We start from the raw sequence: 24763 nt of genomic DNA on the forward strand, positions 1-24763 counted from the left end.
CTTTCTCAGGTGAAAGGGAAGCAGCACTTGGCTTCAGTACTAATCATAACCACTTCAGAAAATCAAAGCTCTGCTCTGAATCCAAATCATCATCAGAAATTTTAGTGGCATCTTCTCCAATTCAAAGTTTCCAATTTCTCTCTCCCTTTCCAATTTTCTCTCTACATTTTTTTAACTTTTGAATTTCTAAACCCCCTTTCGATTTCCTTATCCTTTTAGGTCCTTACCACTTCTACTTTGCCAGTTTCTGATTCAACATTTCCTCACCGATTTCAGCAGTCAAGTGATGATCTAGAATTTGGACGATTTCAGCTTTTTTGCTTTAGATTTTACGTTTATATCAACAGACCCTCGTCCTTCAATTTTTAATGCTTGTGATGCAGTCCTCAGTGTGAGGTGAAATTAAATTGAGTCCCTCCATAGAACTGCCATCAAGCTAGGAGCAGCTGGTTAGCCAGTGGAAAGGGCACCTACAGGACTGTATAGGAATTTGATGATGATTATCTCACCTGCAAACCTGCCCATAGAGCAGATCAAACACTTTTGCCCCTGGAGTGGGATTTGAGCAAGAGCTTTTGGTTCACAAGCAGGGGGACTACCTACTGAGCCACAGGCCTCCTGTAACTGCAGTGAGTGACAACTGTACCAGTACATTCTTTCAACTGTGCATCTACATTCGCCATTTCTCTCTCACACACACACACACACCCTTACTCCAACCGAATGGAGCCACAGCTTCTGAAATTAATTACTTTGCTCGATTATTATCCGTAACTGAGCCAAATCACCACCTTTGTAGAGGCCAATCATATTCTCGTCCACTGCATCATTTTACTTGATACACCATACTTACATTTTTGGTGACGTTTGGAATTAAGCCAGTTCCAGCACAGGACGATATTGGGCCCACTGCTGGTTCTCTGAAAGAGCTGTCAGATGTGCCATTAAAATTGTTGCTCTCAGGCAGCCAAGTGTTCTTGCAGTAGATCCTCTTTATTGCATTTACAGTAAATTGATCTCATACAGTCATAGAGTCATATTGAGTAGAAACAGACACTTTATCCAATCAGTCCATGCCAATCTTAATCTCAAACTAAACTAGTCCCACCTGCCTGTGCATAGCCCATATCGCTACAAATATTTCTTATTGATATACTTATCTAAATGTCTTTTAAACACTGTAAATGTACCCCGCATCCACCACTTCCTCAGGAAGTTCACTGCACACACGAATTACTCTCTGTGTAAAAAAAAATTGCTTCTCAGGTCTTTTTAAAATCTTTCTCCTCAAACCTTAACAATATGCCCTCTACTCTTGAAACTCCCCACTCTCGGGAAAAGACACCTGCCATTCACCTTATCTATATCTCTCATTATTTTATAAACCTCTATAAGGTCACCTTTCAACTTCCTAATATCCAGTGAAAAAAGTCTCTTATCTTCAAATTCTTCACAAATTATGAAAACTACCCAACATCAGACACTCATGTGGATCCTGAAAACTAATGCAGATTAGCATTACAAAAAGGAGGGAATTTTACATGAGTGAAGTGGGTGTGGCAGGGTTCCTCAGTACTGACTTAAGAACATTACTGTAGTGATTTCTAGCAGAAATTGTGTTATTTAGCAACAAAATTATAGCTTTATACTGGGAAATGACTGGGGAAATGACTGGGAAATGTCTTCAAATTCACTGGATTTTCTACAAATTTTGTCAGTGAACATCAGCTTGTGTAAGCTAAAATAGGTTGGAAAAATATATGAACAATGGTTCAATCAGCAAGCTTTTAAAGATTCCAATCATCCAAAATGAAGTTTGTGTTCGGGAGTACCCACACCCTTTAATTCTTGTACAGTCATTTCAGTCGGTGTTCAACCATAGTAATAAGTTTTATTCTGAAAATATTAGCAACAGGAATACAAAGAAATTGTAACTAAGTACTTCCACAGATCACAAAATGATATCGTCACCTTCATTATTGTAGGCAAGTAAAATGCTTATTCATCTTTAACAAAATGTATATCAATAATTACAACTAAAATAAAACAAAGAACTATGGATGCTGGAGATCTGACACCAGCAAAAATGGGAATTGCTGGAAAAACTCAACAGGTTTGGCTGCATCTGTGGAGGGAAAGCAGAGTCAATGCTTTGAGTTCAATAACTGGATCAAAACGTTGACCATTTTCTCTGCTCAGATGCTGCTTGACCTGCTGAGTTTCTCCAGCAATTTGTTACAAGCAGCATTTGAAATCCCAAACAGATGTTAGAGAAATTCCAGTGAGATTAAACTGGAGGTCAAATGATTGGTTTTGTAGACTATAATGTGGCAGTGATCACAAAGATGAATTTTTAAAGTGAATAGGAGAAACATACTGACTGAGAAAGGGAGGCTGACCCCAAACAGAAATTACTGAGATGGAGGACACTGCTCTTAGACAGATTGCACTGTAAGGGTAGGGATGGATAGTCTGATACCAAACTGAAGTTACTGAGGCCCAGAAAAATGGCCAAGGGATAGTTAGCTTGACATGACTCAATTATACCTAGCAGTGAACTGAGTCAGCAATTTATCTCTTTTACTTCTCACAAAAGTATTCATTAGGTACTTCTTCTGTGTAACAGATATGACAACTTGAATGACCCCTTTTCAATGCACAATTTGGGGATAGAGTTGCTAATCAAATCTTAATGAATAAATTATCATTCATCACTGTTTGCTAATCAAACTACAGCATTAGAATCTTAATTCAAAATACCAAAGACTGGGTATATGTTTCCAAATCTCTTCAAACTTACAATTGTAGAAACTAAGGTCGTTGATAACAAAGCAAGATGCATGCAAAATCGCTGCAGAAAAATGTCAATAAATCTTGCCTCTGTATTTTAAACTGTGGTCTTTTTATCTACTGAGAGAAGGCCTACTGTTGAAAGCCCTACACTTGCTGTCAATCTAAGCACTGCATCAGGAAAAAAAAAGCATCATCAAAGTTTACCTTTATGGTTTACATACACCATTGCACAGATTTGCATGTGTAAAATAAACAAACAATCCTTAACAGCTGGACTGCTGTGAATTGGCTCTTCGGCTAGTTGATTCCTTGGCGTACTTATTTGCGGAAGAGTTGTGCAGTTGTTGAAAGAGTTTTGCAATCCCAGAGATCATAAAATTATTCTGGATTCTACGAGCAGCAAACGCGTACAGAATGGGATTGATGCAGCTGTTAGACACCGCCAGAGCTCCAACCAAGTTCTCGATTTTCTCAGCGAGCTGTAGCAACATCTTGGAGGCTTCTGGGCTCGAGTTCTTCGAGAGTGCTGAGGAGATGATGAACAGGTTCCTGATGTGATAGGGCAGCCAGCAAACTGCAAACGCTATTGTGACCCTTATGGTCACGTTGACCGACTTGCTTTTGCCTTGAAAAGTCATCCTGTCGATGCGTTTTGCAACCAGCGCATTGCAGACCGACAATGTGAGAAACGGAATGGCAAAACCCACTAAAGTCTCGAACAAAAGGAGCCCTTCCTGTTGCTGAGAACTGTCCTGCAACTGTGAACAGTGGGGAGTTTCAGCTTGCGCTGCTCTGCGTTCTGTAAGGACAGGAACGGCCAGGAGAAACGATATAGCCCAGACCATGATGATGGCGTTCCTTACTAGACCATGTCTCCAACACTTCTGAGCAGTGAATGGGTACAGTACAGCCACTAACCGCTCAATGCTCATCACCATAATGAAGAACACACTGGCGAACATGGTGCTGTGGACCAGGTACAACAGACCGGTGCAGAAAGATGCTCCAAAAACCCACCTATCGCCGTATGAGTAAATCCAAAACGGTAAGGTGATGAGGACTGAGAAATCTGCAACAGCCAGGTTCAGTATCAAAATGACGGTGGGAAAACGCTGCTTCATGGTGCACAGAATAATCCAGATCACCATCCCATTCCCTAACAGGCCGATGAGGAATATGAGTGTGAAGGCAACACAGATGACGGCTTGATGCAAAGCCACGGCCGCTGTGGTAGAGTTGGTCACATCCATTGACAGAACAGCTTCAGCTTCTGACGCCTTGCTGCGAACTGGCCTCAAATTGTCTTCGAAGTGTGAATTGTACCCGGAATGAGAAACTTGTCAAAAACAAAAGATGTGAAATCTAACACAACTGATGGTTGATTGACCACAATCCAAACTTCATTGGCAGTTAAAAATAAACTCCAATGGCCCTCAGTGTTGCTACTTATAGACTTATAGACTTGCCATCAGGAACTGAGAGCAAATGTAAGGTTGTGTTTCTTGCTCCCCACTGTTCTGCTGACCTACTCCCTGTTGTTCTTGAACCACCTGGCTGCAGATTTTGGGGATTCTGAAGTTGGGCAGTATGGCAGCACAGTAGTTAGCACTGCTGCCTCCCAGTACCAGGCACCTGGCTTCAATTCCCACCTGTGGGTGACTGTGTGAAGTTTGCATGTTCTTCCTGTGTCTATGTGGGTTTCCTTCCACAGTCATAAAGATATGCAGGTTAGGTGGATTGATCATGTGAAATTGCCTTATTATGCATGTGAAATGCAGGGATAGGGCAGGGTGCTCTTTAGAGGGGCCGTGTGGACTTGACGGGCTAAATGGCCTACTTCCACACTGTAGGGATTCTGTAAAAAGGCAGAGAATAAGATTGTAGTGAGCTGAGATGTGGGAAAGTTAGAGTATATGTTAAACTATACTTGTAAACCAGCTTGTAATTCAGAACATTGGGTGAGGAGGAAATGAAATTTGTGAAAAATGATTACATCAGTATGTGCTACATTTTCAAATGTTTCAAAAAGAATTGACAGAATGACTATAAATGGGCACATCCTCAGTCACAGCATTTCCAATAATCTAATCACCATATCTTCTGTACAAAGCCAAATGTACAACAATGTGTCTGTACCTTTCTGGGAAGGTTGGTATGTCAATGAATGTCATCGTCCTGATTGGCCATGTGGGAAACTGAAAGATTTTGAGGGTGGGTGTTTGTGTGTGTGTGCGCGCGCGCAGTTGGGCATTATAGTAACATTTGTAGTGTGAGAGTGGGGTAAAACTCTGAATGAGTGATGATTGATATTTCAAAACACATGATAAAAATACAATCCAATTACTCCCATAGGATCCCATTATAAAACTTGAACACCAGGGAGAATTCCCTCTCCGTCCCACCTATGGTTGACTTGCTATGGCTTCAATTCCCGATCATGAAAATCCAATGGCCTCATCCTTACTTCATAATATAACTGAGTTTAGATGTTCTCAATGCATTTTCGGCACCGCATGATGTTGAACTCAAATTCCATTTGCACTGCCTCCGTGCCCGTTTCTTTGGAGAGGAGTCTTCGCCCTGTCCCACTGAGCCCTTCTCTGCCTCCATCACTTTCCCTCCACCTGGACTCCTTCCTCTCACCTTTGGTCTGCACTTGACCCGTTCATTGAGGACAGTTGATGTGACATTAGTCACTTCAATTTCTGCCACCATGGTCAACAGGGCCCTCAGCCAGATCTGACCCATTTCCCGCATTTCTGCCCTCACCCCTTCTCTTCCCTTCCAGTGATCAGGGAATGGATAACAAGAGGAACAAGATGTTAGGATGAAGGGCTAATCATTTAGGACTGAGACAAGGCAAAATTACTTAGAGTCATAGCACTGTACAGCATGGAAACAGACCTTTCAGTCCAACTCGTCCAGATATCCTAACCTAATCTAATCCCATTTGCCAGCATTTGGCCCATACCCCTCTGAACCATTCCTATTCACATCCCCATCCTGATGTCTTTTCAATGTTGTAATTGTACAACACTTCCTCTGGCAGCTTATTCCATACATGTACCACCCTCTGTGTGAAAAAGAAGCCCCAAGATCCCTTTTATATCTTACCTCTCTTACCCTAAACCCATGCCCTCTAGTTCTGGACTCCCTCACCTCAGGGAAAAGACCTTATCTCTTTACCTGATCCATGTCCCTCATGATTTTATAAACCTCTATAAGGTCACCCCTTTGCCTCCAACACTCCAGGTTAGCCACATCCTATTCAGTCTCTCCCTGTAACTCAAGCCCTCCAACCCTGGCAACATTGTTATATATCCTTTCTGAACCTCTTCAAGTTTCACAACATCCTTCCAATAGAAGGGAGACCCGAATTGATTGCAATATTCCAAAAGTGGCTTCACCAATGTCCTGTACAGCCGCAACATATCCTCTCTACTCCTATATTTAATGTGGTGATCAAAAAAGGCAAGTGTACAAAATGTCTTCTTCCCTACACTGTCTACCTGAAACTCCACTTTCAAGGAACAATGAACCTGAACTCCAAGGTTTCTTTGCTTAGCAACACACCCCAGGACTTTACCAATGAGTGTATAAGTCCTGAACTGATTTACCCCACCAAAATGTAGCGCCTTATATTTATCTAGTTTAAACTGCAGCTGCCACTCCTCAACCTATATGGTCAAGATTCCTTTGCACTTTGAGGTAACCTTCTTCGCTGTCCACTACACCTCCAATTTTGGTGTCATCTGCAAATTTACTAACCATACCTCCTATGTTCACATCCAAATCATTTATATAAGTGACAAAAGGCAGTGGACCCATCACTAAACCCTGCGGCACACCGCTGGTCACAGGCCTCCAGTCCAAAAAGTAACCCTCTACCACCACCCTCTATCTCCTACCATCTAGACAATTTTGTATCCAAATAGCTAGTTCTCCCAGTATTCTATGTGATCTAACCTTGTTAACCAGTCTAACATGCAGAACCTTGTTGAATGCCTTACTGACATCCAAATAGACAACATCTACCATTCATCAATAATCTTTGTCACTTCTTCAAAAAAACTCAATCAAGTTAGTGATTCACTCAAAGGGCTGTGGATATCTGTGTAGAGTTTGCACATCCTCCCCATGTCTGCGTGGATTTCCTCTGGATGCTCTGGTTTCCTCCCACAATCCAAAGATGTGCAGTTAGGTGAATTGGCCATGCTAAATTACGCGTAGTGTTCGGTGCATTAGTCAGAGGGAAATGGATGTGGGTGGGTTACTCTTCGGAAGGTTGGTGTGGACTTGTTGGGCTGAAGGGCCTACTTCCACACTGTAGGGAATCTAATATAATATATGAAATAATTGAATACATTTAGGACTGAGTTGGATCCTATTTTTAGTCTCCCAGGAAATCATATCATAAAGGGAGTAGACAAAAAGGTTCAGTTCTTCTTATTCACTTAAGGGACATGCATGTCACTGGCTGGTTGACATGCATGTCCCTTAGCTAGTGGCACGCATGTCCCTTAAATGAATAAAAAGAACTGAACCTTTTTGTCTGCTCCCTTGATGATATGATTCCCTGAGAGACTAAAAATCGGATCCAAGTTACAGGCCACCCCCATGTTCCCTTGAGAAGATGGTGGTAAACTTCTCGAACCACTGTTGTCCATGTACTGAAGGTGGGGCCACAGTGCTGAGAGGGAGCAATTTTGACCCAGGGACGCTGAAGGAATGATGCTATTTTTCCCAGTCAGGATGGTGAGTGGTTTGCAGTGAAACTAATGGGAGGTGGTGTTCTTGAAGCCCAAGATCACTGATAATTGTACTAAAGATGGCACATGCTTGGTAGGTCATGTAGTTACTCCTACTCCTATCTCTTGTAATGTTATCTCACAAATTAATGTGTGTCTTTTCCAGAATTTTACATTTGAATTACTCTAATCAGGCTATTGCCTCAATATGGTATCTGAAGGACTCGTAGCAAAGTCCCACATGGCAGGCTATGTGAATGATAGAGGTAAACTCTTCTTCATCAGAGTTGACTTGTCTGCAGCCTTTAACACGGTTGGTCAAATCCTTCTCTAAACTCTCTGTCCTGTTGGGTCAGCAGCTTTTGGTTTCATATCATTTTACCTATCAACTTGGAGCCAGTAATTCAGCTGAAATAGCTTATTTTCCAGTTCTAGCAACAGTTCTCCGATGCTCCCCCAAGGATTGATTCCTGGCCCTTCCTATTTGTCATTGCACTTTGAAACAGCATCCAAAAACAGAGCAACAGTTTCCAATTTTACTTCACACTCAGCTCTACATCACCATCGGCTAATTTGACTCATCCACCATCCGACGTTTTCAGACAGCTAATCCAACTCAAGTACTGGGTTACTGGAAACACTGATATTTCCTCCAATTAAATATTGCAAAGACTGAAAGCTTGACTTTGGTCCCCTTCACTAAATCCACTCCCTGGCCACTGTCTTCACCCTTCCCCTTGACGCCTGCCTGAGACTGAACCAATATTTCTATGATGTTTGGCACCACATTTGGCCTCAGGATGAGTTTCCAACCACATATTTATGCTCTTCTCCCACCTTTATAACTTCACCTGGTTCCACTCTGCCTCACCGTCACAGCCACTGAAACCCTCATCCATGCCTCTGTTACTTGTCTATTCTAACACCTATTCTGACAGATATTGCATTTTGGCAAAACAAACAAGGTCAGGACTTAAACAATTAAAAGTAAGGCCTTGGCTAATGTTGTGGAACAGAGAGACCTAGGAGTTCAGGTACATAATTCTTTGAAGTTTGCATTAGGGTGGTTAAGAAGGCATTGAACATGTGCCTTCATTGCTCAGACTTTTGAGTATAGGAGTTGGGACGTCATGTTGAGGTTGTACAGGACATTGGTGAGGCCTCTTCTAGATTATAGTGTCCTGTTCTGGTCACCCTATTATAGGAAGAATATTATTAAGCTGAAGCCGGTTCAGAAGAAGTTTACCAAGATGTTGTCAGGTCTGGAGGGTTTGAGCTATTAGGAAGGCTGGATCGACTGGGACTTTTTTCACTGGAGCATGGGAGGTTGAGGGGTGACCTTGTAAAGATTTATAAAATCAGGAGGGGTAAAAATAAGGTCTCTTTTCCCTTGGGTGGGAGATTTCAAGATTAGGGGGCATATGTTTAAGGTGAAAGGAGAAAGATTTTAAAAAGGCATGAGAGATATTCTTTTTACACAGAGTGGATCATGTGTGGAATGAACTCCCAACAGAAATGGTGGAGGCTGGTACAGTTATAACAATTAAAAGACATTTGGATAAGCACATGAACAAGAAATGTTTGGAGGGATATGGTGGGACAGTTTAGTTTGGGATAATGGTCAGCATGGATAATTTGGACTAAAGGGTCTGTTTCTGTGCTCTATGACATATCCTCCTAGCTGGCTTCCCAAATTTCCTGTAAATTTGATGTTCCTCAAAGCATTGCAGATCTTATTCTAACTCGTGCCAAGCTCATTCTTATTGTAGAAATGTGAGTGAACATTAGCTGGCTTGGTGAGAGAGGACATGCTGCTGCAGCATTACAGAGTGGGGCTCCAGCTCCATGGGAAGTGACATCACCATGACATAGCTCCATTTGCACAAGCTCAGTAGCTATCCTCAGGGTAAAGTTGTTCCTTTATGCACATGTCTTCCTGTGTTCATTGCCCAACACTGACACCTAGTAAAGCAATATATTTACGTTAAAATTCTCGCCCTTGTTTCCAAATCTCCCCTCCCTACTTTGACATTCTCTGCTTATGCCTCTCTATCTTGCTTTGCACTTTTTAAGACTGTCCTTGAAACCTAAACATTTCCGATCTAACCTAATTTCCCCTTGTATGATTAGCTGTCAAATGCTGTTAATAACGCTTTTGCAAAGCATCTTGGTACATGTTAGCATGCAGCAGCACAAAATCAATGCAAGATGGTGTTGTTTGTTTAAAGTAATAAATGGGCAGCATGGTGGCTCAGCACTGCTGCCTCACAGCACTCCAGGGACTCGGATTCGATTCCAGCCTTGGGCAAATGTATGTGTGGAGTTTGCACATTCTCCTCGTGTCTGTGTGGGGTTTCCCTCAAAGTCCAAAGATGTACAGGTTAGGTGGATTGGCCATGCTAAATCACCCATACTGTCCAGTCATGTGCATGCTAGGTGGGTTAGCCATGGGAAATGCAGGGTTACAGGGATAGGGCAAGGGGGGAGCGGGTCTGGGTAGGATGTTAGTCGGAGGGTTAATGTTGACTCGATGGGCTAAATGGCCTGCTTTCCCACTGTAGACATTCTATGATTCAATGAAACAGTCAAGGTCCACATTTCCAAAGTGTTTGCTGCAAATGTTGTTGAATAACGCAGAGAAGAGAGCTTGGCCCATGTTTGTTGTAAAATGCAAAAACAAATCATTTGGATTTAACTTGCAGGTTTAGGAGGTAAATCCATCACATTGATCAGTTAGCTTTGTATAGATACCAAGTAAAATACCTAGCTGCATCACTGGTAGATCGCAGAATGCTAACTGCATCATAGTATTATGGAGCAGACAAAGAGACCATTCAATCTTGGGACGACACTGGTAAAATTATGTAATTAATCTCAAATTCCTCCTCCTTCCCTATGGTCCTGCATTTTTCTTCTCCTTTTATTTATCTGTCTAATTCTCTTTTGAAAGTTCCAGTTCAGGCAGTACCTTGCACATTACAACAATTCAGTGTATTTAAAAAGGATTCCTCATCATGCCTCAGGGTCTTTGGTGATCCCATTAAACCAGTTCTTCTACTACTGGAGAGTTTCTCCTTATGTACTCTCGCAAAATCATTCATGTCTGTGAACATATTGGCCAAGTCTCCTCTCAATTTTCCCTGCTCTTAGGAAAATAATCCCAGCTTTTTCAGTTTTACCATAAGAAGCTGAAGTCCCTCAACCTTTATTCATGTCTAGTAAATCTCTTCTGTGGCCTCTCTGCAGTCCTGAGATCCTTTTTCAAATATAGACTTTAACAACCTTCTAGCTGAGATCTAAGCAATGTTTTGTAAAAGCAACTACTTTGCTTTTCTACCCTATTTCTCTAACAAACTAAGACCTCCATATACTGTCCTGCCACCTTTTTGTTCATGCATGTTAGTAAATTCCTACTTCAGAGGAGAATGTTCTTTTGACAAATGCCTTCGGGGCCAAATAAAAATTAAACATGGATACTGTATATTCCAGCTTTAAGAAGGCCTATGACAAAGTTCTTTCTCAAAGACAAAGGAAACAAAATCTCACCTTTACTAGAAGCACACTAGCTTTCAGAGGTCCTGATGAGGGAGCGTCGCTCCGAAAGCTAGTGTGCTTCCAATAAAACCTGTTGGACTATAACTTGGTGTTGTGTGATTTTTAACTTCGTACACCCCAGTCCAACACCGGCATCTCCAAGTCATTACCTTTATTTAGCAGCTTGTCACATCGTTTGGAATCCCATAATGTTTCATAGCCAATAGTCTACTTATCAAGTGTTTCTTACATGAGCAAACACAGCAGCATATCTCTGCACAGCAAGTTTTCATTGCTTTTGATGTTGTTGACTGAGATAGAGAGAAGTTGACCTGAATCAATAAGTGAACTGAGTCCATGAATAGAGGTAGAATGTTGGTCTATTGAATATGATAAAAATATGAAGTGGAGAATATACATGAAAATCATAAGACGGGAGAGGAAGTATCAGTCAGGTCTGCAGAAAGACAGAAGTCCTTCAGGTTCACAGATAACACACTGTTGTCAAAAGTGAGAGATAGCAATGTTACTGAACACCACCAGGCCCAAAAAAGATAATCATGAAACTTTATCCAGTGCTTGTGTTAGTGCCAGAAGGCAGAGATGACATTCTGTAGTTAGCTAGAGATCTATACCATCAGCGTGAATTTCCTTTGGGCTAGAACAAATTTGAGATTCTACATAATCCAGACAAAGAACGTTTTTTTTTTCCATCTTCTATACTTTGTTCAAATTAATTCACAAACAGCTATGACCTCTTCCTGTAGCTCTGGGTAGAAGGAGACAGAATAGAGAACCACATTTATTTTCCTCTTCCACAGTTTTGAATTTTGTGACGGACTTAAACCACAACATCAGAATTCAGTCTGGCAAGGAACTCTGAATTATTGCCTGATACTTTTATGTCATCTTTTCTAGCATAATCCTAATAGAGGGCGAGAGTTCTTTCAATACAAGTTCGGGAACACAAAACGCCAATCTAGGCCTATTGGATTGAATAGTCTGTTTCTAAGCCGTAATTGACTTTGACGATTTAAAAATATTTTGTAACCTGGTGCAGTTTTAACAGAAAAAATGTGTTTATCACAAAATTAAACATTTTTAATAAGGCTGTTTAATCCATCAACTGTAAGTAAACTCATTTTAATAACTGAAAATGACTTTTAAGTAATTTAAATGAACCATTTACAGGTTCCATTAGTGTGCAGTGTTCCTGTGCAGATTAAAATATGTTTTTGATATGTGAAACTTTCAAAACATGCGCTTTAGTATCTTTGCACATAAACTAGATACACTAGATGAAGATACATTGGGAGGAGTGACACATAAGGGCACAGCGAAGGAAGAAAGTACACGGGAGTGGAGATTCTCCGAACGAGAGATACATAAAAAGTGATTCACAAATACCTTGAAACATTGATGATTCATAGCACAGAGGAGGCCATTCAATCTGTTCTGGCTGAAAAAGAGTGATCTAGACGTATCCCTATACCAACTCTTGGACCACAGCTAAAAAGGTTACAGCACTTCAAGTGCAAATCCAAATATTTTTTAATGGAATGAGGGTTTCTACCCCAACTAGCCAGTCAGGCAGGGAGTTCCTGCTCTTTTTAATCTCTGGGGGAACAACACTGTCCTCAACTCTCTTTTAATCTTTTGCCCAATTGCTTTAAATCTACTTGATATAAACTGTGAGGTTTGTATGTCTGTGTTTTTACTGTAAACATGGATGTCTGGTTTTTGAGTTAGGAATCAGTGGGCTTTCTGTAGCCTGAATCTTATACTTTTCAGCGAAGTCTGATTAACTTGGAGGTGCCTGGACGGTTTTTCACCACAGGGCCAGGCGTTGTCCTATCTTACCAAACTGATCATTAATTACATGCACATCCCTCCCATCTGATTCTGTCCATATCTTGCCACACATACCTCCCAGAACCACTTGCCAATTGGTGACTATTCACCGAAACATTGATATTCCTCGCATTCACTACATCTTCAAAGTTCATTGTGCGTCCAGGCCAGCACTGGCTTGTGGGAGTTGTCTTCCTCGGTCAAGCTTGGAATTGGAACGTGTCGGAGAAGGGGAAGATGGCAGGGATCTGGAAGTGCTGGTGAACAAGATGGGCCAGAGAGAGTGATATGTTCGCAGAGGACCAGTAGAGGACGTCACTTCATCACAGCCTGCCAGCCTGATCTGAGGTGCTGCCTCTAGTGCATAGAGCAATGGCCAGCAATGCAGAAAGAAGCACAGTGACCTCCCGCATTCTGTCAGGGTAGGTGCCACTCTCTTCCCTCTGCCACCTCACACTCACTTTATCAGTGTCAATGCACTCTCCTCCCACCTAAGCTTACACTCTGCCACACACATTACTGCAGGGTATACCTTCTGTCACTCCCCCTGAAAGCTCCCACACCACCATCTGCATACCCTCTGTACTTTGGTACACCACACCACCTTTCACCCACATGCACCAACACCAGTACCACCCAATCATTCCCCCTCCCCCTTGATGACAGGGCAGAAAAAGCCCCTGTGGATGGAGGGATGTCTGATATCAGTATGCACACCCCTTACAAGCACAGAAACCTGGTCCTCACATGCGAATCCTGGGAATATTCCTGCAGTGAAGCTGAAACTTTGATGTTCTGTCAAGCTCTTCATCCCACTGCAACTCTCACAGTAACCCCACTATCAGGGTCATTCTTTACCCATCACTTCTAGCCACTGGCCACAGCACCTTCCCTCCCTTTGCCTCCTGCAGGTACCAGCAGATTATCCATCCCCTCTGTGGAGAAATGGCTGCTCCCCCCACCCCACCCACCGAAGCCCCCTCCTGGATCTCGGAGGTTGAGAGCACTGAGCCCTCAGGAGGAAGAATTGACACAGTTGCCTCCTGTACCCTCCCACCCCAGCTCAGATACTGACCCCTCAGGGGGCAATGTTAGGCTTTGAGGGTGTGAGAGTGCAGCCTGGTGAGCATCTCCCTGTGACAGCTGCATGGTTGCTGAGGGAGAAACAGCCCTGGCCGCTGGCACTCGGGGGACACCCAGAGACTAGATACTTCTTCAGCCCCAGCTCCTGAAGACTAACCTGGTGAAATTCTGTCCCACAGTAATGACCGCACTTGCCCCTTCCCCTTACCCTACATTACTATGGAGGAACCTGACAAACTGACAATGGCCCACCCCTTTGACCAACACGATTGGACAGCTCCTTATTAGATGTTGCCTCCATTTGTATCTGGTATCTGTACAACTCCCTGACTGTGTTGGATACAGGCATTCTGGTGTTTTGGATGCTGTACCAGGAGTGTATATGGAGTACAATACCAAAGCTGTTTTCAATTTATAAAATAATGTTTTGGAATTCACATACTTTTACTATCTGTTTAAATGTTGTTTGCATTTGTATTATAAGTCAGATAGTTTGGTTTATTATATTTATCTTATTTTCTCTTATTACTAAACTTCAATTTTATTGTAAAAACAAAGTCTTTGGTATTGTATGTTTATGTTTCAGCAAGAGAGTACTTTATTAAAACTAAAACAAATCAAAATACTGTATGATCTATGGAGCCAGGTTTGACTCTGGGGTCTAACCTGTCCAGTAATAACAGCAGCTGGGATCAAAACAAGTGGAGGCTTTTGATGAGATTTTTGAGGGACCTGTGTCTCTCTTGTTAAGATATAAGCTGTGGAATGATTCTAGGGATAAGTCGGCTGTGTTGTGATGAAGGTTAATGCATGATTCTTTTTCAAAAATCATAAATTCTAATTAATAATTTGTGAATTTGTGTGCACAGGGGTGGAGCTAATTTGTCAGTGGGGTCAAGAGATTTTTCTACTTCCAGGTCAACTACAATTTGAAGTCAATAGTACAGGAAACTAAAATTTTTATGTTTACGCTTTAATTGTTTAGTTTTCATGTGGCAGCAGAACGCAGTCTTGGATCGGAGCTCAGTCCCGAATGGAGGATGTTGTTAATGCTGCTGACAATCTATGTGACCACATCTGCAGAAAGTGCCACCTATTTGACTAACTTGGGCATTGGGATTTGGAGTGTCAACTGGAAACAAGGCAATGCACCCATGGAGCCGAGAGTTCTGTGGATAGCAGACTTTTAGACACAGACACTCCACATCTTAAGGAGGAAAGAAATAAGTGACTGTTAGTCAGAAGAAGGGAGGCAAGAGTGTAGTCGGTAAACCCCCAGGGGGCACTCAAAAAACAGCTTTTCTGTGTTGAAACCAGTGAGAGTGACAGATCCTCCAGGGAACATGGACAGGTACACAGGAATGAGGAGGGAGGTGCAGTAATAATGGTAGGAGACTCACTAGTGAGGGATACAGACAGGTGTTTCTGTGGCTGTAGATGTGACTCCAGGCTGGTGTGTTGCCTTCCTGGAGCCAACAGCAAAGATACCATTGAAACAGCCTCTGAGCATTCTGAAGGGAGAGAGCAAACAGTCAGAGATTGTGTTGGTTCCACTGCTCGAGGTATAAAATGGATAGTGCTCTGCAACAAGAATTTAGGGAGATAGTAGCAGATTAAAAAGTGGGAAATCCAAGGTGTAATTTATGGATCAATGACTTCAGCAGAAAATGCAGGTGAAAAAGACATTAGAGACCACAAAAGCAACCAGCGAAGATGCTCAAGGAGCTCATTTGGTTTACTGAAGATAGTATGAATTTCAGGGATACTTTTGAAGATTGGCAGAGACAAATCTGTATAAATGGCATGTGGTGCACACCTCACCTCAATGCTAATGTTGAAAGAAGGACAAGATGTTCAGGCAGGGTGTGCCTGGAAGAAGCAGCTGCAGAGCTTGATGGGTGATTCCATAACAGGGATGCCCAGCTCTGCTCCAGGGGCTGAGACTGAGGGGGTAGATGCAACAGAATGTGCCCCCCTCACATTCATTTCAAGGAAGTGTGAATGAAATGCCGCCTCCTGACTGGCAGGGAAGGCAACTATAAGACCATAAGGCATAGGAGCAAGAATTAGGCCATTCAGCACATTGAGTCAGCTCTGCCATTCAATCATGGTGGATAGGTTTCTCATCCCCATTCTCCTGCTTTCTCCCTGTAAACCTTGATCTCCTTTACAATCAAGAACCTATCCATCTCCATCTTAAATATACTCAATAAAAACCAGAGTGAGGCAGAGAAGAAAGTCATAGAGTCATAGAGATATACAGCACAGAAACAGACCCATTGGTCCAACTCGTCCATGCCAGCCAGATATCCTAACCTAATCCAGTTCCATTTGCCAACACTTAGCCCATATCCATCTAAAACCTTCCTATTCATATACCCATCCAGATGCCTTTTAAATGCTGTCATTGTACCAGCCTCCACCACTTCCTCCAGCAGCTCATTCCATATGCGCACCACCCTCTGTGTGAAAAAATTGCCCCAAGGTCCCTTTTAAATTTTTCCCCTCTCACCCTAAACCTATGCCCTCTAGTTCTGGAATTCTCCACCCCAGGGAAAAGACCTTGTCCATTTATCCATCCATGCCCCTCAGGACAGGTCCTCCTACAGAATGTGGTGTCTCTGAAACATGAGGGAGGCCACGAACATGGTCGGTCAACTCCAGGACTGCATCAGCCAGCTGTAGGATCGCAATTGGCCAATCCGAGAGCAACCCCTGAACTGCACACAGTGGAACATATTTGTTTTCACACAGAGGGTGGTGCATATATGGAATGAGCTAACAGAGGAAACGGTGGAGGCTGGTACAATGACAGCATTTAAAGGCATCTGGATGGGTATATGAATAGGAAGGTTTTAGATGGATATGGGCTAAGTGTTGGCAAATGGAACTGGATTAATGCAATTTCTTGTTTCAGATCTGAGCGTATCATCTGGGTAAAAGGAGAATGAAGAGCTTTCTCGTTTTGTTTTCATTGCAATGACCTCCACAGAGCAGCTAAGCCAAGGTCACATAAGGCCAGACCTATCCAAATCATTGAAGATGAGCAAGACCCCTGCACTGCCATTGGCTGGTACAGGTAGAGAGCCCAGTGCAGACACCGCGATATACCCATCAGAGGGAAAGTAACTAATCTCACGTTGCACCAGGTTGTTGTTCCTAAAACACTCTAGTGTGATATAGATGGAATGTTTAAGATAGGATTTTCTCTGTGGTCATTCAGTTCTAAAGCATGTCATTTATATGAGTGTAGTGCAATTTTTGAGAATCAAAAATTTGTGTCAAGTACAAACCACCTCTCAACACCCCACAAGCCAGAAAAATATCAAAACAGAACGTCTGCAGAATGTTACGAGAAATTATTAATGATGCTCACAACTGACTCCCCAAATACAAATGGGAAATTCTGCATCAAAAAGCTCTGCACACCAACACGACTGACCAGGAATGGACAAGCACGTCAGAATGAGCCATCAGCATCAAACAACAACAGACCAAGGCAAAGAAAGAATCTATCTCTACAAGAAAAACTGGACAAGGTCACACAAAAGAACACAGACAATTCAGAAGCTTGGATTCAGAACCTGTTAGACTGACCACTCAGAGACACAGAAAAAGCTGCCCTAGTAAGAGGGATGAAGTACAACTACAGAGACACAGACAAAAAGGACTTCCTAGCAGCATTAGAATCAACCCTGAAAGACAACAGACTTACTGAATGAATCCAGCAGGCCATTAGACAGGCAGTAGCACTAACACGAAGCAGAAAAAAATAAGGGAACACCCCCAACACACAGGAAAGGAAAGCTCTAGAAGGATTCAGAAAAAGACAGAAATATTGGAATCATACTGGCAGACAAAGGGCGCATGACCGTCATCCTGAACAGGACACAGTACAGAGGAACCTTGATTAACCCAATATCAATTTTCCGAATATCAGATCATCCAAAGGGGATCTCAAGGTCCTGATAGAAACATTATATCAAAGAGCTGTTTCAACCCTGATCGCATCTTTTGTTTTACAGGTACAATGATTAAAAATGAACTCGGCTCACTGAAATGCTGCCGAGAACATTCTGAACTGATGGGACCCAGGCAGCGTCTCCAAATGACTGACCTCCCACCCTCTCTCTCTTCCTCCCCCACACTTTCCCTGGAGTTACACACAAGGGTGAACCCTAAACCCCCTTCCCCAGTTAATCTCTCCAATATTGTCCTTTACAGGGCAAAGGTGGAACCTGTCAAAAAGTTGTTTGTGTGTGTGCGTGCACGTGTGCTATTTGGAAACTTAACCTACAAAGGCAGCAGCAGTCTTACTGTTGGTGTCAAGTCTGGCTACCCCATAGGGGTGGGGGAGGGCGGATGGGGGTGAGAGGGTGCTGTCAGATGGGGGAGGAAGCGGGGGCACAGACGGGGGTCAGATGGTGGGTGGGGATGTCTGGTGTTGGGGGCGGGAGGGGGCAGATTTGGGGCTGAGGGGTTTGAGGTCAGGCGGGGGGTGGGTAGGCAGTGGGGGCAGGGTCTCGCACGCTGTGTGCTGCAACCTCGTCTCCTGAACTGGAGCAGACGTCACATTAAAGTCCGAGCCCCAGAGGAAATCAATTAACCGAATAATCAACTGTCCGAGCGAAATAGTGCCCACCCATCTCATTCGGATAATCGAGCTACCCCTGTTCATTGAAAAGGCAAACTCACTACTTGCAGATACCAACACCTACCAACAAGTGGCGATTGACCCGACTCCACAGCTAGAACACCGTATTACAGCATTACGGAAGAAACTCCATAAATCAGGCAAAACTAGCAAGACAGATAATAGACAATAGACAATAGGTGCAGGAGTAGGGCATTCAGCCCTTCGAGCCTGCACCACCATTCAATATAATCATGGCTGATCATTCCTAATCAGTATCCTGTTCCTGCCTTATCTCCATTACCCTTGATTCCACTATCTTTGAGAGCTCTATCCAACTCTTTCTTAAATGAATCCAGAGACTGGGCCTCCACTGCCCTCTGGAGCAGAGCATTCCACACAGCCACCACTCTCTGGGTGAAGAAGTTTCTCCTCATCTCTGTCCTAAATGGTCTAACCCGTATTTTTAAGCTGTGTCCTCTGTTTCGGCACTCACCCATCAGTGGAAACATGTTTCCTGCTGCCAGAGTGTCCAATCCTTTCATAATCTTATACGTCTCAATCAGATCCCCTCTCAATCTTCAAAACTCAAGGGTATACAAGCCCAGTCGCTTCAGTCTTTCAGTGTAAGGTAATCCTGCCATTCCAGGAATTGACCTCGTGAACCTACGCTGCACTCCCTCAATAGCCAGAATGTCTCTTCTCAAATTTGGAGACCAGAACTGCACACAGTACTCCAGGTGTGGTCTCACCAGGGCCCTGTACAGCTGCAGAAGCACCTCTTTGCTTCTATACTCAATTCCTCTTGTTATGAAAGCCAGCATGCTATTAGCCTTCTTCACTACCTGCTGTACCTGCATGTTTACCTTCATTGACTGATGTACAAGAATACCCAGATCTCTCTGTACTGTCCCTTTACGTAAATTGATTCCATTGAGGTAATAGTCTGCCTTCCTGTTCTTGCTACCAAAGTGGATAACCATACATTTATCCACATTAAACTGCATCTGCCCACTCACCTAACTTGTCCAGGTCACCCTGTAATCTCCTAACATCCTCATCACATTTCACCCTGCCACCCAGCTTTGTATCATCAGCAAATTTGCTAATGTTATTGCTGATACCATCTTCTATATCATTAACATATATTGTAAAAAGCTGCGGTCCCAGCACGGATCCCTGCGGTACCCCACTTGTCACTGCCTGCCATTCCGAAATGGAGACGTTTATCACTACCCTTTGTTTCCTATTAGCCAACCAAATTTCAATCCAATCTAGTACTTTGCCCCCAATACCATGTGCCCTAATTTTACTCACTAACCTCCTGTGTGGGACTTTATCAAAAGCTTTCTGAAAGTCCAGGTACACTACATCTACTGGATTTCCCTCGTCCAACTTCATAGTTACATCCTCAAAAAATTCAAGAAGATTAGTCAAGCATGATTTTCCCTTCATAAATCCATGCTGACTCTGTGCTATCCTGTTACTACTATCCAGATGTGCCGTAATTTCATCCTTTATAATAGACTCCAGCATCTTTCCCACCACTGAGGTCAGACTAACTGGTCTATAATTTCCTGATTTCTCTCTCCCACCTTTCTTAAAAAAGTGGTATAACATTAGCCACCCTCCAATCCTCAGGAACCGACCCCGAATCTATCGAACTCTGGAAAATAATCACCAACGCATTCACGATTTCCCAAGCCACCTCCTTCAGTAGAGAAAATGAGGTCTGCAGATGCTGGAGATCAGAGATGGAAATGTGTTGCTGGAGAAGCGCAGCAGGTCAGGCAGCATCTAGGAAACAGGAGAATCGACGTTTCGGGCATTAGCCCTTCTTCAGGAATGAGGAAAGTTTGTCCAGCAGGCTAAGATAAAAGATAGGGAGGAGGGACTTGGGGGAGGGGCGTCGGAAATGTGATAGGTGGAAAAAGGTCAAGGTGAGGGTGATAGGACAGATTGGGGTGGGGGCGGAGAGGTCGGGAAGAAGATTGCAGGTTAGGGAGGCGGTGCTGAATTTGATGGATTTGACTGAGACAGGCTGGGGGGAGGGGAAATGAGGAAACTGGTGAAATCCGAGTTCATCCCTTGTGGTTGGAGGGTTCCTAGCCGGAAGATGAGGCGTTCTTCCTCCAACCGTCGTTTCGCTGTGGTCTGACGATGGAGGAGTCCAAAGACCTGCATATCCTTGGTGGAGTGGGAGGGGGAATTGAAATGTTGAGCTACAGGGTGGTTGGGTTGGTTGGTCCGGGTGTCCCAGAGGTGTTCTCTGAAACGCTCCGCAAGTAGGCGGCCTGTCTCCCCAATATAGAGGAGGCCACATCGGGTACAGAGGATGCAATAGATGATATGTGTGGAGGTACAGGTGAATCTGTGGCGGATATGGAAGTTTCCTTTGGGGCCTTGGAGGGAGGTGAGAGGGGAGGTGTGGGCGCAAGTCTTGCACCTCCTGCGGTTGCAGGGGAAGGTGCCGGGAGTGGAGGTTGGGTTGGTGGGGGGTGTGGATCTGACGAGGGAGTCACGGAGGGAGTGGTCTTTACGGAATGCTGATAGGGGAGGGGAGGGAAATATATCCTTGGTGGTGGGGTCCGTTTGGAGGTGGCGGAAATGACGGCGGATGATGCGCTGTACATGGAGATTGGTGGGGTGGTAGGTGAGGACCAGTGGGGTTCTGTCCTGGTGGCGGTTGGAGGGGCGGGGTTCAAGGGCGGAGGATCGGGAAGTGGAAGAGATGCGGTGGAGGGCATCGTCGATCACGTCGGGGGGGAAATTGCGGTCCTTGAAGAAGGAGGCCATCTGGGATGTGCGTTTTTGGAACTGGTCCTCCTGGGAGCAGATGCGGCGGAGTCGAAGGAATTGGGAGAATGGGATGGCGTTTTTGCAGGGGGCAGGATGGGAGGAGGTGTAGTCCAGGTAGCTGTGGGAGTCGGTCGGTTTGTAGTAGATGTCCGTGTTGATCCGGTCGCCTGAGATGGAAATAGAAAGGTCAAGGAAGGGGAGGGAGGAATCTGAGACTGTCCAGGTGAATTTGAGGTCGGGGTGGAAGGTGTTGGTGAAGTGGATGAACTGTTCCACCTCCTCGTGGGAGCACGAGGCGGCGCCGATACAGTCATCGATGTAGCGGAGGAAAAGGTGGGGGGTGGGGCCAGTGTAGTTGCGGAAGATGGACTGTTCCACATATCCTACGAAGAGGCAGGCATAGCTGGGGCCCATGCGGGTGCCCATGGCTACTCCTTTCGTTTGGAGGAAGTGGGAGGATTGGAAAGAGAAGTTGTTCAGGGTGAGGACCAGTTCAGTCAGTCGAAGGAGGGTGTCAGTGGAAGGGTACTGGTCGGTACGGCGGGAAAGGAAGAAGCGGAGGGCTTTGAGTCCTTCGTGATGGGGGATGGAGGTGTACAGGGACTGGATGTCCATGGTGAAAATAAGGCGTTGGGGACCGGGGAAGCGAAAATCATGGAGGAGCTGGAGGGCATGGGTGGTGTCCCGAACGTAGGTGGGGAGTTCTTGGACTAAGGGGGACAGGACGGTGTCAAGGTAGGCAGAGATAAGTTCGGTGGGGCAGGAGCAGGCGGAGACAATGGGTCGGCCGGGGCAGTCAGGTTTGTGGATTTTGGGCAGGAGGTAGAAACGGGCGGTGCGGGGTTGTGGGACTATGAGGTTGGAGGCGGTGGATGGGAGGTCCCCTGAGGTGATGAGGTTATGGATGGTCTGGGAGATGATGGTTTGGTGGTGAGGGGTAGGGTCATGGTCAAGGGGACGGTAGGAGGAGGTATCTGTGAGCTGGCGTTTGGCCTCAGCGGTGTAGAGGTCAGTGCGCCAAACTACTACCGCGCCTCCCTTGTCTGCTGGTTTGATAGTGAGGTTGGGGTTGCAACGGAGGGAGTGGAGGGCTGCGCGTTCCGAAGGTGAGAGGTTGGAGTGGGTGAGAGGGGTGGGGGTGTTCAGGTGGCGGTTAATATCGCGGCGGCAGTTGGATTTGAACAGGTCGAGGGCAGGTAGGAGGCCAGCACGGGGTGTCCAGGTGGATGGGGTGTGTTGGAGGCGGGAGAAGGGGTCGTCAGAGGGTGGGCGGGAGTCTTGGTTAAAGAAATAGGCGCGGAGGCGAAGGCGGCGGAAGAACTGTTCAATGTCACGCCGCATGTTGAATTCATCAATCCGGGAGCATAGGGGAATGAAGGTGAGGCCTCTGCTGAGGACTGATCTTTCATCCTCGGAGAGGGGTAGGTCTGGAGGGATAGTGAAAACACGGCAGGGCTGGGAGCTAGGACCTGGTGTGGGGCTGGAGCTGGGTGTGGGGGCGGGGTTAGGTCTGGGGGCGGGGACGGAGATCGGCGTGGGGGCGGGGTCGGGCGTGGTGATGGCGATAGGCGAAGGGGCGGGGTTAGACGTGGTGACGGAGATGGGTGTGGGGGCGGGGTTAGGCATGAAGTCGGAGATCGGCGAAGGGGCGGGGTTAGGCGAGGTGACGGAACTCGCCGGGGGGCGGGGTTAGGCGTGGAGATCGGCGTGGGGGCGGAGACACATGCGGCGTTGTGGGCCTGTAGTTCAGTGATGTCAGTGGGGGTGGAAGTGGCTGCGGCGACCGCAGAGACAGAGTTATTCCCTATAGCCGCGGAGGTCGCGAATCTGCCGGCGATTGTCTTCATGGCGATCGCGGAGGCGGTTGTCTGAGCGGCGATCGCGGAGGCGGTTATTTTGGCGGCGATCGCGGAGGCTGCGAGGTCGGTGGGGGCGTGTACCTCCTTCAGTACCCTGGGATGCAGACCATCAGGCCCCGGGGACTTATCAACCTTCAGACCTAACAGTCTCTCCAACACCAAATCCTGGCAAATATAAATTCCCTTAAGTTAAGGTCCTTCAGCCACTGTTACCTCAGGGAGATTGCTTGTGTCTTCCCCAGTGAACACAGATCTGAAGTACCCATTTAATTCCTCTGCCATTTCTTTGTTCCCCGTAATATATTCCCCTGTTTCTGTCTTCAAGGGCCCAATTTTTGTACTAACCATTTTTTTGCCTTGCACATACCTAAAAAAGCTTTTACTATCCTCCTTAATATTCTTGGCCAGTGTACCTTCGTACCTCATTTTTCCTCTGCGTATTTCCTTCTTAGTAATCCTCTGTTGCTCTTTAAAAGCTTCCCAGTCCTCAGTTTTCCCACTTATCTTAGCTATGTTATACTTTTTCTCTTTTAACTTTATATGTTTCTTTACTTCCCTCATCAGCCACGGCCGCCCATGCCTCCTTCTGGGATCTTTCTTCCTTTTAGGAATGAACTGATCCTGCAACTTCTGCATTATACACAGAAATATCCGCCATTGTTCCTCCACGGTCATCCCTGCTAAGGTATTGCACTATTGAACTTTGGCCAACTCCTCCCTCATAGTTCCATAATTCCCTTTATTCAACAGAAGTACTGTCACTTCCGACTGTACCCTCTCGCTCTCAAATTGCAGATTGAAGCTTATTGTATTATGGTCACTACTTCCCAATGGCTCCTTCACTTCTAGGTGTCTGACCAATTCTGGTTCGTTACACAATACCAGATCCAGAATTGCCTTCTCCCTGGTCGGCTCCAGCACCAGCTGCTCTAAGAATCCATCTCTGAGGCACTCCACAAAGTCTCTTTCTTGAGGCCCAATACCATCCTGATTCACCCAGTCTACCTGCATGTTAAAATCCCCCATAACAACTGTAGTGACATCTTTGCGACAGGCCAATTTCAGCTCCTGATTTAACTTACATCCGACATCCAGACTACTGTTTGGGGGCCTGTAGATGACTCCCAAGAGGGTCTTTTTACCCTTAGTATTTCACAGCTCTATCCACACTGACTCTACATCCCCTGACTCTAGGTCCCCCTGCGCAAGGGACTGAATAACCAACAAGGCCACCCCACCCCCTCTGCCCGTCAGTCTGCCCTTACGATAGCACGTGTAGCCTTGAATATTCATTTCCCAGGCCCTGTCCACTTGAAGCCACGTCTCAGTTATCCCCACAATATCGTATCTGCCAATTTCCAAAAGAGCCTCAAGCTCATCCATCTTATGTCTAATGCTTCGTGCATTCATGTATAGTATTTTTAATTTGTTACTGCTCTCACCTTTCCCATCAACCCTTATTT

At 45.0% G+C, this 24763-nt stretch overlaps 1 protein-coding gene across 1 annotated transcript; it reads right to left on the minus strand.

The window, feature by feature from the left end:
- Positions 1 to 1903: 1903 nt before the first annotated feature.
- LOC122558682 (leukotriene B4 receptor 1-like) lies at positions 1904 to 4456 on the minus strand. The gene has a single exon (XM_043707469.2). It carries the CDS (start codon positions 4041 to 4043, stop codon positions 3057 to 3059), a length of 987 nt encoding a protein of 328 aa, XP_043563404.2. The 5' UTR covers positions 4044 to 4456; the 3' UTR covers positions 1904 to 3056.
- Between the last annotated feature and the right edge of the window lie 20307 nt (positions 4457 to 24763).

Source organism: Chiloscyllium plagiosum, unplaced genomic scaffold, assembly GCF_037043375.1.
Source record: "Chiloscyllium plagiosum isolate Xiang-an unplaced genomic scaffold, Cpla_swu_hap1 HiC_scaffold_17, whole genome shotgun sequence".
Lineage (NCBI taxonomy): Eukaryota > Metazoa > Chordata > Chondrichthyes > Orectolobiformes > Hemiscylliidae > Chiloscyllium > Chiloscyllium plagiosum.

Coding starts and splice junctions, on each gene's coding strand:
- LOC122558682 (XM_043707469.2), bottom strand. CDS start 4,043: ATGGATGTGACCAACTCTACCACAGCGGCCGTGGCTTTGCATCAAGCC.